Source organism: Zosterops lateralis, assembly GCF_965231275.1.
Source record: "Zosterops lateralis genome assembly, chromosome: 9".
Lineage (NCBI taxonomy): Eukaryota > Metazoa > Chordata > Aves > Passeriformes > Zosteropidae > Zosterops > Zosterops lateralis.
In genome coordinates this window covers 16,853,432-16,867,457 of record NC_139769.1, presented here as the reverse complement: position 1 = coordinate 16,867,457, position 14,026 = coordinate 16,853,432, and the positions used below count along the sequence as shown (strand labels likewise).

General features: G+C 48.5%; 1 protein-coding gene across 2 annotated transcripts; it reads left to right on the top strand.

Moving 5' to 3' along the window:
- Nucleotides 1-734: 734 nt before the first annotated feature.
- Nucleotides 735-11,562, top strand: GFI1 (growth factor independent 1 transcriptional repressor; the record flags this gene model as incomplete). 2 transcript variants are annotated; one of them, XM_083867979.1, is made up of 6 exons in its annotated part: nt 735-849; nt 1,073-1,279; nt 5,815-6,230; nt 6,320-6,457; nt 8,010-8,175; nt 10,216-11,562. In XM_083867979.1, the coding sequence occupies 6 exons, from the start codon at nt 735-737 to the stop codon at nt 10,392-10,394; spliced, it is 1,221 nt and encodes a 406-aa protein (XP_083724105.1). The 2 variants fall into 2 exon arrangements, with proteins under 2 accessions (XP_083724105.1, XP_083724104.1); XM_083867978.1 differs by lacking the exon at nt 10,216-11,562 and having other exon boundaries at nt 8,010-8,360.
- Between the last annotated feature and the right edge of the window lie 2,464 nt (nt 11,563-14,026).

Below are 14,026 nucleotides of genomic sequence, written 5' to 3'. Positions count from 1 at the left end.
GTGCCCGCAGCTGCAGGGTGGCGCGGCGTGCCCAGCTGCGGGCTGCAGGACAGATTCCGTTTGGTTCGTTTTCATGTTATCGTGGTTCGGGCGGGATGGGTGAATCAGTATCTCCGACAGCCACAGCCTCTCGGGCGCCAGCTTTGGGCCGTCGGGTTTGTAACGACTCCCCTCCCGCCCCGGTACCAGCCCCGCGCCGGCCAGCCCGGCCAGGGCGGTGGGACGTGATGAGCTGTTTCGGAGGGGAAATTAGCTGGTGCCGCTTGTGCCGTGGCTGCCGGCGCGGGGGCAAGGACGGGATAACACCCGACCGCGCCCAAAGCTCCCTCGGCCCCCGCTCGTCCCAAGAGCGGTGCCCGGCTGCTGTTACTGCCTGCTCCCGCAATCCGGAGCGCCCGTCGCAGCGTGCCCGGGGCGGCCCAAGCCCACGGTGGAAGGGAGGGGGGTGAAAGGCGTTGGCCGGGGGCGGTTGGAGGCTGAGCTATCTGCGCTCTGGAAGAGGGGGCGAGGCGAGCGGGGCCGGGGGCGGTGGCCGGAGCCACCTGCGCTCCGCCACCTGGCGCGCCGCCCCTGGCGAGCGGCCCCTCCCGGCCGGCGCCCCCGGCCCTCACCGGCCTTCCCGCAGGTCCCCTCCCCGCCGCCGCCCCGCAGGACGTTCGGGGGTGACGCTCGCCGCCGCCGTGCCCGGCGCTTAGAGAGGGAGTGCGGCCGTGCCGGCCGTGCCAGCCCCCACCATGCCGAGGTCCTTCCTAGTGAAGAGCAAGAAAGCGCACAGCTACCACCAGCCTCGCTCCGCCGACGAGGACTACAGCCTGCGGCTGGAGACGGTGCTGGCCCAGATCTGTGCAGGTAGGAATTCCTCGGTTTGAGGCTCACTCGGAGGCTGCCCACCCGCCCGACATCACCCCGGTGCTCGTGGCTCCGCGCAGCCCCTGCGGGACGGCGGCGGGGCTGGTGCGGGTTTGGAGAGAGTCGGGCATCAAACCCTGGTGGGAGCGGGCCGCCGCGGGAGGTGGCCGGCTCCCACCGCAGGCCCGCATTGAGGAGTTCCCTCTTCTCTTTTGCCCTGCAGACAGCAAGATCCCCGAGGACACGGAGCTGTGCCGCACTGCCCTGCCCGATCCGGAGCCTTCCCAGGGGCGCTTTTCCCCGGAATCCCACCTGACCGAGGCTGCCGATGGCACCTCCGAGTCAGCGCCCAGCTGCGAGGGCAGTGTCTGTGACAGAGTGTCCGAGTTCGAGGATTTCTGGAGACCTCCCTCGCCCTCCGTGTCGCCAGGTAGGGCCGGGGGCAGAGCGCTCAGCGGCGCTCCGGCTGCACGTCCGTGCCCGCGCCGTGGGGCAGTGGAGCGCGCATCTCATGGCTGGGCGCCACTGCCACAAACGAGTACAAGGGACAGATTTGCCTCTACCTTTTGAAAATCATTATTATGTTTTCCCCAGATTTGCCAGAATCTGTTCCTTCCGCTCGTTTTCGGGTTACCTCTTTGGGGTTGCTTTTCCAGCCCGTGTTGTGCTGCTGAGGGAGCAGCGGGTGACAGGCTGTAGGAAAGTTGTCATGACATCGGGTGTTGATTTTTTGTGATTAATTGTTAGAGGCAAGCCGGATTATGTTTAAAAGGTTCCAGCATTCTCTTACAGGGTTGTACCTACGCGGAGTTTTTAAGTCTTTAAAGACAGTACAGGCAGTCTATGTATCTGTAGTAAACAGCGCTGATTTTGTTTTGTACAACCTGCTAGACGTTTTTCCTAACGCCCTTTCAGGTTATTTCTTGCCTATAAAAAAGATCTGGCTCTCCCTTCACCCGTTCCCCCTCTTTTGCTATTTTTTAAAAATGTTTGTTTATTTTTCTTTTCTAAAAACACATTTGTAAAAACCAGAGAAGAAAAAACCAATGACGGTCAGATTTAAACACCCCAGATACAGGAAACTCACACTTATGGCTGCAGCTCCTGTCTCTAGCTCCCTTGTCCTACCTTTGATGTGGTTGGAGCAGTGGGAGATGCTGTCCCCAGCCTGGCACAAATACTTATCTCGTTTAAAAATACAATCGTGTCATTTTAGGAAAAAAGATATTTATATATTTTATATATATATATAAAACCACTTCTTACTGCCTCGATTAAAAAGAGACAGCTGGAAAAAAGGACAGTTTTTGTCTTGATGAAGGAAAAATTGTGTCAGCTTTACCGACTGACAGCAGACGCCAGCAAACAAATACTTAGTCCCGCTTGCCACCATTTCCCACCTCGTCTTTACAGTGTCCTGCATATGAATGGCTAATTGTAATGATGTGGATTTACATTTTTAAAGCCTCATCTTCTTTCAAGAATACTAAGCTCCTTTGAGGGGACATTCAAAATGCTGTCTAGCATCAGACACAGGACACATTCCGTCTGTGCAAATGATACATCAGACCAAATGCAGCATTGCTGCATTACTCTTCTGGTAATACTTCTGCACAGACTATAGCAATGTGTGTAACTTTTGTTCTAATGAATTTTTCCTGCTCCTCCGTTCCCAAATAACTACAATCTCTGCACAGAAAACAGACCATTTTCACGGGGTGTCAAAAAGACAGATGTAAAATAGAGCAGGTATTTTACCAGATCTGCTTTGCGTTTTTCTCCTGCCTTTTCATTTCTTCCCTCACTGTGGGATTCATCAGCTTCCAGCCAACCATCAGGCTGTCTAGGGAAAATAACTTTACAAAATGAGGATGATGTCCTCAGATCGCGATTTTTCAGGGTAGGGTGGGCAGTCTGGGTCTGTCTAATCCCATTCATAGGAGGTCCAGGAAGGTATGGGACTCCAAGTACTGAAAGAGATTTATTAAATGAATCTCAGTGCATTGAGAGAGGTGCTGTTATATTTATGATGAAGGCAATGGCAACAGGATTAGATAGCTGGGCTTCCTACCATAGCTTGTCTCCTCCAGCCCCTCTGCCTTCCAGCTGCTTTGTCAGATTCAGTGTGAAGCCAGAATTTGTGTCTAGGTCACTTCTGCAAGATGCAGTGGTGAGAGACTGTATTCCTACAATTGCGTTTGGATGGGGCACAGTTTTTGTGCTTTGCCAGGCACTACCACTCTCTTATCTCTAGAAGTGAACATAGGTGCAGGTTGCACTTCAATATGCAGTGAAACCTGAATTTATTTCACTTTTGTCTTTGAGTGCTGTGCTGCTGATGTAGGCAGTCATTTAACATACAGACATAATACCTGTTAACTCCATCAGAGCAAATCACCTTGTTATTTAACTTCATTTTCTACATGTGTCTGTAATCACCTGCATGTGCATATGCAGAAGGTGCACGGGAGCTCAGTGCAGCAGTATTAGTATCTCCTGATGAGCCTGTTGATGCTGCAGAAAGAGACAGATTTTCCTGGGTATAATGGGGTTGTGCAGAAAGTGTGGTGTTTTGTGTAAGAGGACACTTGAATCTTTCTTTGCTGTGCATATCAATCTGTTCCCACCCATTTAAGGTTGAGTTTGTTTTGCCTTCAAAAACAAGCATTGATTTTTTTTTTCCTCCCAGAAGTAGTCTCTAGAACGGCTGCACAGAATTTCTAGGAAAATGAGGGAGAATATTTCTCTTCACCTCTGCTCCCCACTATATGCTGTGGAGAAGAGGCACACACAGAAATGCCCTGCAGTGTGGCACAGCAGAGTTTGGAGGTTGCTTTGCCACTGGGCTTAGATAGCTTGAGTATAATGTGAGGAACTTCCCTGCATTTGTGCTTGAGAGGGCTCCAAAACATGTGAGGTGATGGAAGGAACATAGCACGCAAACTGATCTGTGGTGCAATGTTCACTGTATCCTGTGTTGCCAATTCCAAGGGCTCAAAAATCAGGTCAGCCTTCCCCTCTCACTCAACGAACTGGCTCAGAAATCAAGATTGTAAGTAATACCTTATGGATATTCAGTTCTAGCGTTGAAATATTGAGGGTTTATGTTTTCACGCTTTTCTTACAATTTGAGTTATAAGTTGGCTTTAAAAGGAAAAAATAAAATTATAACAAGAACAAACAAAAGCAAAGCCGAGGGCCTGATGAAATCATGCCTTTTTAAGAGCTGGGACTTTAAGATATGTTTGAATTTTGTGATAAAATCGTGAGAGATGGCAACACTGAAACTGGTTGCAAAGACAAAAGATAGATGATGCGATGCTGACCACAACTTTGCAGTCAGTGCAGAACAGGAAAAATCATGCTGAACACCATGTCAGCTAATTTGATTTCGTCACTCTCTTCAAATGTCCCAGCTGGTATGTGTGTGTATATTTCCAGCCAAAAGACTGCTAATTTCTTTCAATGGAAGAATTTGAGACTGTCAACATCTGAAATTATGTCAAAGATAGGAAAAAGTCAAGTCATTTAAAGCTCAATTTAAACCTCATTTCTTACTGCCTTCTGTAACCCCTCAGTGACCACTTGCCTATCCAAATGAATAGCCTAACACATCGTACCTTCTTTGCCTAGTTCACCCCCATTTATCTGGGTTTGCCAAAGGATGAAAAAGCCATGGGAGCTGACATGAATAAGTAAGAGATCCATTGGGAGTGGACAAGTTTCTGGTCAAGGGAGGTTACTCCAGAAGCCCAAGTTATGAGGGATGCCAATATCTCAGTGAAGCAATTTCAGTAGTTATTGATTCATCTCTTCCTTGGCTCACTAAAACTCTTTTCCAGTGGAGACATTTGACTCTCCCAGTGCCTGTTACGATGAGCAGTGAAAGCAGTGTACCTCGGGCATTAATCAGCATCTGTGGCAGACGCAGTTGGGGTCTGGTGCCTCACGTTTCATGCTCAGTTGTGCTCTCCTCCTTGAGCAGTTGTGCCTTTACACACTCCTCTCAAAGGCTGTGCTCCTGCCCTTGTGCTGTGTGATTCATATGCCCACTGCATTGGTGAGATGTCACGGCTGAAGGCAAGCCTCTTAGAGACTGCTGAAGCCATTTTAATGTTGCCCTAGTGGAAATTTGCTTTGATTACAACTGCTAAGAAAATAGGCTTGTGTCTTCAGGTTTTAATGTGGCCCATCCAATGATTTTACAAAGCCCTGTGTTTTGACTGGACTCAATTTCTTTATGTGGGGAACCTCAGAGCCATCTGAAACAACACTGATTTTCTTTCAGATGAGGAGCAATTTTATTTTTTCTGAAAAAATTAAGCACAACGTGCAAGTGCCTCAGAAGGTGATACTTATTTAAGTTATGCTGTAGTAGTATAGTTATGGTCAGTTGGGGCATGAATTTGAGAGACTAGATTTGGGCATTAAATTGTGCAACAAGATTTTTTCATGTTGTTGACCAGGTAAATCTCAGCACATTTACTCTGTCTGGCACTTCTGTAAGGTAATATTTGCACATATATATATAATGTGTGTGTGTGTGATCTCCATCAAAGCTTAAACATGTGGACTGTCAACTTTGATGTCCATCTTGGGACATGGTAGATACATGTTTCCAAGAAGCTGCAGATAAAACTACAGGAAATTGCAGACTGAGGTGTTTAGAGTCTTGCTAGTCAGATCAGTGTGTACACACCCAGGTATCCAGAGATGGAGGCAGACAACACTGGTGTTGGCTTTAAATAATTTGGCTGGGACACTGGGCAAGTAGGTAGTACTGGACAGTCAGACCCTACCTAATGTCCAGTATAAAATGTACTCCCATTGAGATGAAAGGACAGCCTCAAAGTTCAGTACAGTGGTCAGGCTCAGGACATAAACCTGAACGCTGAGACTGTTCTGCCTCAGTATAGTGTCTGGATCGTGAAGCACACCAATTCCCATGTCCTTGTGTTTCCACAGCCTCGGAGAGATCTGTGTGCCCATCCCTAGATGAAGCACCCCCTTTCTCGGTGCCCTTCAAGCCGTACATGTGGAACAGCCTGGGTGGCTCGGAGCTCCGGCACCTTGTGCAAAGCTACAGGCCCTGCCCGACGCTGGAGCGGACCTCAGCCCTGGGGCTCTTCTGCGACCGCGGCTCCGAGCCCGCCCTCTATGGTGCTGAGTGTAGCTCTTCCCTGGGACTCTATGGTGACTTCAGCTCCCCGCCTCCGGGGCTGTTTGAGCAGCCGCCAGCAGCAGCTCCTGGACTCTATGCTGAAACGCAGCCTGGGCTGCAGCAGGAGAAGGGGCCAGGTGGCATCAAAGTGGAGTCTGACCTCTTGTGTCGCCCACTGCTCATCAGCACTGGCTCTTACAAGTGTGTGAAGTGCAGCAAGGTAGGGATCCTTATCTCCCACGCTGGGTATGACTCTCCCCCAGCCGTTTCTCCCTGGCAAACTTGACAGCGTGTACTCTTTTTCCTCAGGTCTTCTCCACACCGCACGGCCTTGAGGTCCATGTGCGGCGCTCACACAGTGGCACGAGGCCCTTTGCCTGTGACATGTGTGGCAAGACCTTCGGCCATGCAGTCAGCCTGGAGCAGCACAAGGCCGTGCACTCGCAGGTGAGAGCAGGCAGGCTGCCAGGATGGACGGCTGGGGGCCAGGGCCAGCTGCTCTGTTCTGCTGCCTGGGGAAGCCATGAAGGCAGATACAGGGCAAGGAGGTAGGGACCTAAACTGAGGAGGGGAAGAGAACGTGGGAGGGCTGCAGTGGGCAGTTGTAGGTGAAGAATATGGGGACAGTCAGAGGAAGGGCTATCCAGCTAGTGTGCAATGAAGCTAATCAGGTAATTAAAGAACACAGGCTTTGTTTCCATTCTTCAGACCTCGCATGCATCTGTATTAAGCAATGGGTGCTTCTGGCACTCCAGAAGTAACAGAAAATAATAAATGTTCACTCTCAGAGCTGGAAATTGTAATGCAGATGTTAGCATTTTTTAACAGCTAAAGCACCTCAGTGTGCTTTCTTCTGATGCAGCACTCCTCATTCTTTCTCCTCCCTCCCACAAAGAAGTGAGTCTTCCCTTGTTTGTAGTAATTTTTGTCAGTGCAGGGAACATCTGAACGACCATTCAGGTATAGAGCACTGACTTCACCCGTCTCGACACACTGAGTCACACACCAAAAGAATATGGTGGTTAATTTTGGTAGGAGGACTTGTAACATTTTCCACCTGCTGATACTATGCCATATTTCCCCTTCCCCACCCACTTGACCTGGCAAATCTTCCTTCTTCAGATTGACTTTTGGAGGATAGAGTTACAGCAGTGTTTTTTTGCTCTTTAGTGAGTGTGCAACCAGCAGAGCACACAATGATGGGAGATACCTCATTATCCATCAGTGGTGAAAAGAGCAGCATTGCAAAATGTGTCCATGGAAGGGACAGCATTTTGGGGAGAATGCATTAAAAGCCAAATAAAGAAAGTGATTGTGTGAAAGCATAGAAGGAAGAGGAAGGTACAATGGAAGTTAAAGGATGGAAAGAAGAGATTATATATAAGAAACTGGTGGAGAGGAGTGTGTGAGGGAGAGGTGAGAGACAGTAAAGTCTTGATGTGTTTGGTTAAAGTAGTATGCTGAAAAGCTGTTTGTCCCAGGTGCTCTATATACCTTCCACTTGAATTTTAATGGAACTAAAAAAAGCAGTTAGTTATTACCATGCCAGAACTCAGTCTACCACAGGGATTTCTGAAGAAACCCAAGCTGCCCTTGGCACCCACTTTCCTGTGTACAGTGGAGAAGTGGCCTCTGAACAGTGCTGCAGCTGTTGGGCTTCCCAGTAGAGTGATTGCGTGTCTCAGGCCTCTGATAAAATGTGTTGGCAGACTCTGTCCAGTCCATTGGGGTTGCTTCCACCTGGCCATTCATGCCAGTAGGAAGAGCTGTTCAATGAAATTTTAGTAGTGCACAACACTAGGAGAGGATGCATTATCTTTTTTATCACGTGGGGCTACTATCAATCCAGTGTTATCATCTGCGTAGGCCAGTCCAGCTCTCTGGAGGGTGTAAGTTCTTGCTGAGGCAGAAGGGGCAACACTCATGCTGCTGGGCAGTTTGTTGCTGATGGAGTCATTGGTGTGATGTAGTGTGTGTGTCTGGGCTCATCTCTTTGCAGGAACGCAGCTTTGATTGTAAGATCTGTGGCAAGAGTTTTAAGAGATCTTCTACTCTGTCCACCCACCTGCTCATCCACTCAGACACCCGACCCTATCCGTGCCAGTACTGTGGGAAGAGGTTTCACCAGAAATCTGATATGAAGAAACACACCTTCATTCACACAGGTCAGCCCTGCAGCTGGTGTCAGCCCCAACACGAGGGCAGGTCTCTGAAGAGGTTTCTGTGCAGCAATCCATTTCTCCTCACGGGGGACAGCACACACACCTCCCTGTGCTTCTCACTGTCCCGCTGCTGTTTGTGCTATCTGAGCTGTACTTGGGCAAAGGAGGGTGATCTTTATGTGGTTTAATGAACAGCAGCTGCAAAATAACCTACAAAAATCCTCGCAATCCAATCAGTGTTCTCTTAATAGGATCCACCAATGTTTATTCAAAGGGCTTTTGTGTAAGATGATTTGTAGAGTATTATATTCGCGTGGCCTTGATTTACAGCTGAGGTCCCGGGAAAATGACAGGTGAATTTGATTACAGCATTGCTTTTTGCAGGATCTACCAATTTACAATAGGAACAACAGGAGTCTCCTCCTCTAGATCAAACACTAAACTGGAGGGCCTAGGTCTTAGTCTAAATATTTGTTCAGAGATTGTCTGCACTTCCACCTGGACTTTCTGAGAAATGGCTGCAGTTTGATACAGAATGGAAGGAGAGGTGCAGAGTTCTCAAGTTTCACTGTTACTAATGAACATGGAAACTAATATAAAGTGCAGGTGAATCACCAAAGGAAATTGTTTCAAAAGTATCATTCAGTGAGAAGGCAGGTTTATCAGAAATCATTAAAATAATATCTTGCCTTTCAGAACCGCACAGTTCACTTAAGTAGAGGGAAATGAACATGTAAGATATGGAACAATCTGTAGACATGAAGTATCAGTTGTACTGGCCAGATCTACAGTTCAGATGACCAAAATCCTTCTTCCTGACAGTGGCCACTAGCAGATACAAAGGGTGAAGCCTAAAAAGGGCAAATACGTAGAGAAACGGTGCTATATTTAGCACTGCTTGGCTGTGACTTTTCTAGGTGACAACCAGTGAATAATAAATGTTACTTACAAAGATTTTTCACTGAAGGTTGCTGGATGAAAAAGAACTATTTATGAAGTAATACAAGAAGTATTTACATAGACACTTTTTCAAATGAGGTTTAAGTAGAATTTCAGACAAATTCTGAATTAGATTATTTTCTTGTGAGATCAGAAACTGTGCCTGGGCTTTTAAATTGCTAATATAAAAGCAGGTCCTTAACTGAATGAGAGAGTCCTTCCATATGTACCATGTACTTGTGAAATGAGCCTTCAGCACATTTTGTATTATTTTTTCAATTCTAAGAATCTGGTCTTCAAACACCTGAAGAGTCTGTTGTTCCCAGCTGAAGCCAGTGGGCTCTGCAGGTGCAAAGCCACTCAGAAAATCCGGCTTGGTATTGTGGTTGGGTTCCCTTTTATTTGTTATTTGATAGTAAACAGTATGAAAATATACTTAGATCCTGCTCCCATGGAGTTTTGCCACTGACTCCTCTGTAGAAGTTCCAGAGGCTGCATTTATTCCCATTTACATATCTGCCTGCAGGAGAACTTCAGGGCTCTGACTGCTAGCATTGCAGTGTGGAGAACAGAGAGAACAGGTGTCTGGATGAACCCTGCCCTTCAGGATTCACTTAATGGCCCTCTTAGCTCCCTTGGGGACAAACCCCAGATCACTGGATTTGTTTTAACAACCTCTGTCTACCTATTCCACCTGCCCTCATGCTGATGGTATAGTAACCGATGTCAGGCATTCATCACTTTTCCAGGAGTTCCTCATGTTTCTAGGACACAAAGCCAGTTAAAATTGCACAGAGCCATGCCGACAAATACATTAACAAGGTGTGGTGTCCTGAGAGCACTCTGTGCTTCAGGCTACTCCCAGGACTGTACTGGGCTTTTGGAGGTGCACCCAAATCCAGGCTTGCTCAGCTGCAGTGGATGCTCGGCTTATGCTCTCTGAGGCTCCCAACTGCATGGGTTTTTTGTAAGAATGACTTCTTAGGTAATCACACAAAAATCTCTTTGATAAGCTTTAAGTACCAGTGTGTATTTGCTGCGGTCCCATGTAAGCAGCACGTTGCCTCTTTCACAGCCTCTCTCTTTCCCACCTTCTGTTTGCAGGTGAGAAGCCTCACAAGTGCCAGGTGTGTGGAAAAGCCTTTAGTCAGAGCTCCAACCTCATCACCCACAGTCGGAAGCACACAGGCTTCAAGCCCTTTGGCTGTGATCTGTGTGGCAAAGGCTTCCAGCGAAAGGTGGATTTACGGAGACACCGGGAGACACAGCATGGCCTGAAATGAGTCCAAACTACAATACAGAAAGCGCCTACAACACTATGAGAACAGACTCCCTTGGCTTCCCTGCTGGACCCAAGCCCTGTCTTGAACACAGACCTGGCATTACCTTTCTGAACAGGAGCTCAAAGAGGAAAGAAGAGCACACAGAACCATGTGTGGACAGCTCAACCTGAATGACTGTGAAAGGGGAAAGTAAAAGGCTGGGGTTTCTCTCTTTCTCTTCCCCTTGTTGTTTCTGAAATAACACTGAAATACAAGTCTTTTACATAGAAAGCCTAATTCTCCAAAGATGGATAAGCTACCAAATATCTGCAAGCTGGAAAATATTTCTCCCATGGTCATGATGAACCCCTTCTAAGTTTTCAGTAGCTTGAATCAGCTGGCAGGGAAACATGGATATAACAGTGTTTACATGGGGTAATGACAGAGAGCCATCAGCACCTGCCTCAGTTGAGTTCAGTGCTGAATGGGTTCACTCTTGGATGACTTCCTGTCAGGAAAACCTGGAGGATCAGGACTGTCAAAGTTTGACATCTTGCTGGTTTTTAACCAGTGGTACCAGCTTGGGTCTGATCCTGCTCTCACTTATTCTGGTGCAAATCAGGGGCTGCATTAACTGTTACAGAGAGGTCCTTTTTATCCTCCCTGAGCCATCTCTGTCTGTGCAAGGCCTGACTGCCAGTGTGTTTGAGGCATGGAGGGTTAGTTCTTCCTACCTCTGCTAGGGAGAAGGAAGCTTGTGAAAGACCAGCGGAAAAGCCAAAGCACAGAACTATGCCTTAGAACTAGAAACCAATCCAAGTGAACCTGCCTGAGGAGGGCAGGAGCACCAGGGAAGCACAGACTTTCTGTCCAGAACCATTACTGGCTTCTACATTCTGGGCTTGTTCTAATATCTGGAAAATAGCTACTCAATAGCATCAGTTGTATATTTGTTTTTCGTTTTTTAATTTTAAAGGGGAAACTTTCTGAGGTGGGCAGGACTTACTATAAAAGTATAATTTACTTAATTTGCCTTAACAGCTCTGCATGTACCTCAGTTAAAAAAAAAAAAAAAAAGGCTGTTTTTACTTTGTTGACAAGTTTGTAAATGTCCTTATTTAGATTTTATGGAGTGTCTTACATTTCTTGGTACATATTTATTAGAACAATGTTTTAAGTTAATAAAGTATCGAGGATGGTCCAGAGTGATTTTTATTTAATATGTAACTTCACATTTGTGAATGTCAGCCATTACAACAATACACCACAGTGATTGTCAGGGATGCAGCATCCAAGGAGGGAATGCAGGCACAAGGGCTGTAGTGTTTAAAGAATACAACTGCCATATTTATTTGTCCAGTTCCTACTGATTTCAGATAAACATTCAGACTTTTGAGGACTACCATATACCGTGGCTGGGACTATCACCATAAAAAGGTTTAGGAGGAAAACAGCAGTTTTAAGGCTCTGGTTTGGAAATACAGACAGCCAGAAGTCCTTGCTTAGCCCAGGAGCAACTTGAATGTCTCCCACAAGATTAAATGTCTGTGCCAGGGAGTTTGCAGGGACACCTGAGCAGCAGGTGCATCATTTATACTTAAGCCTGTTGGGACTCACAGTACGGCCTTCTGCCTGTCTGCCTTGTCAGCGGGGCTGGCTCCATCTGGCACTTGCAGCCCATACAAAAGAGAACCAGGGGGATGATGGAGGGGTCCCTTGTCCTTTTCCCAACAAAGCACACCATGGTAGCCTGTTTTTTTATGTGTGCATGTAATCTTGTGCGCCCACACGGGTATATACTCATGTTTCCAGCTTTGTAGATTTATTCTGGACAAATCCAGTGAGTGGAATCGCCCTGTGCCCTGCTGGGCTGGCCCAGCCCTGGGGGCACCCCGCCTGCCCGAGGCCGGGGCACTCACCTGTCATGGTGCCACCGAGCTCCTCCCTGTGTTTTTGCTTTCTGCCACCCTTGAGAACCTCGGCTGGTTCCCCTGGGGCTGTCCCGGCAGGCTGTGGCCGTGTCCCCTCGGGGCTGTCCCGGCGGGCTGTGACCGTTTCCCTCAGGGCTGGGCTGTCCCGGCAGGCTGTGGCCATGTCCCCTCGGGGCTGTCCTGGCAGGCCGTGGCCGTGTCCCCTCGGGGCTGTCCCGGCGGGCCGTGGCCGTGTCCCCTGGAGCTGTCCCGGCGGGCTGTGCCGTGTCCCCTGGGGCTCGCCCGCCCGGCGGGGCTGCGCTCTGGCCCTGGGGCTGCCCGGGCCGGGCGTCGCAGGCCGAGCTCTCACTGAGCAGGAACGCGGCCACAGTCACGGCAACCAGGCTGAAGGGATGTGGCAGAGACACCGCAGGAGGTGCCAGGTGCTCTGGAGACCACATTAGGTCCATTGTGTTGGATTGATTAACGCAGAAGGTCAGTGGTAATGCGGCAGGCCTGTGATGCCCTGGGTCCCAGCCAGGCCGGGGAGGCTCCAAGGCGCGGCTCAGCCGGTGGCACAGGTAGGCTTGGGGCTGCCCCAGGGTGATGCTCAGTACTGATTTCACATGGAAGCTTTGCTGTGGATGAAGTGGTTGCCGGCCAGGGATTCTGGGTATGGGTTGGCCGGAGTGCAGCTGGTGCCCCTAGTTCCCTCTGCCCTCAGGAGGGTTTTTCCTGCCAGGCCCAGCCTCCCTCTTTCCTCCTTCTGGGCAGGCCTTGCTCCAGCAGGCCCTGAGCGGGCTCACTTGTTGGCATTTACCTTTAAAACGACAATAGCAATGTGTGGTTGCCCCCTTGGAACATCCCATTTCCAAACAGGGCGGCTAGTGTGGTTTGGGTCTAGCGCTGCCCGCAGGGTGGGGTAGGGGGCTGAGGAGGCAGCGTGGACACAGCACAGGTGGCAGGAATGTTCTTCACGGGAAGAAACCCGCAGGTGTTTTGTTGGTTTAAGTGTGTCTCCTCCCAGAACATGTTACTGGTGTGTCTCAGGGCACCACGGATGGGCTGCAGCTCAGACCCAAGCCCCTGAAATGTTTGTGCCTTGCTGCATGGGAGGGTGTTCCGTGTCCCCAGCCCTGCTTGCACGAGTGCCAGCTGCTGGTTTGGGTGAAATGCAGCTACCCATGGGGAAAAGTCATGGCTTTAAGGTGAGGAATTGAAATGAAGAAGAGGAGAAGATTTATCTAGGGAGAATCAGAACAGGCTACTGAGAGGCTGTGGAGCAAGTCTGAAGATTGGAAATATCTCTCTCAGTGTTATTACTGTGTGCCATTAAAAATGCATTATGCATATTACATGACCCATTATTCATGAAGCAGGTTCCATACCTTTTGTTTGCCAGAGTAACACTAGAAAGGGTAAGGAGAGACACTGGAGCACACCTTTGTTTCTTTCTGTAAATTTTTAATGACACCTCTAGCTAACCAGTTGGTGAAGCTCAGTTCCTGCATAAAAGTGGAAAGGCAGAGCTATCTACGGGACAACTAAGCCTTTCAGAAGCTAATTTGAGCTTGTGTTCATCCACACCAACAATGATTAAATTACCTATCAAGTGTGCAGAGCTATCAGGATTCAGGGCATTGAAAAACAAGGTGAATTTATCTGATTGATTTAAAAGACATGGGTGGAACAAGTGGGTTATAAAAGTAAAAGGTCTATTCCTTATGGATATTGTAGAAATAC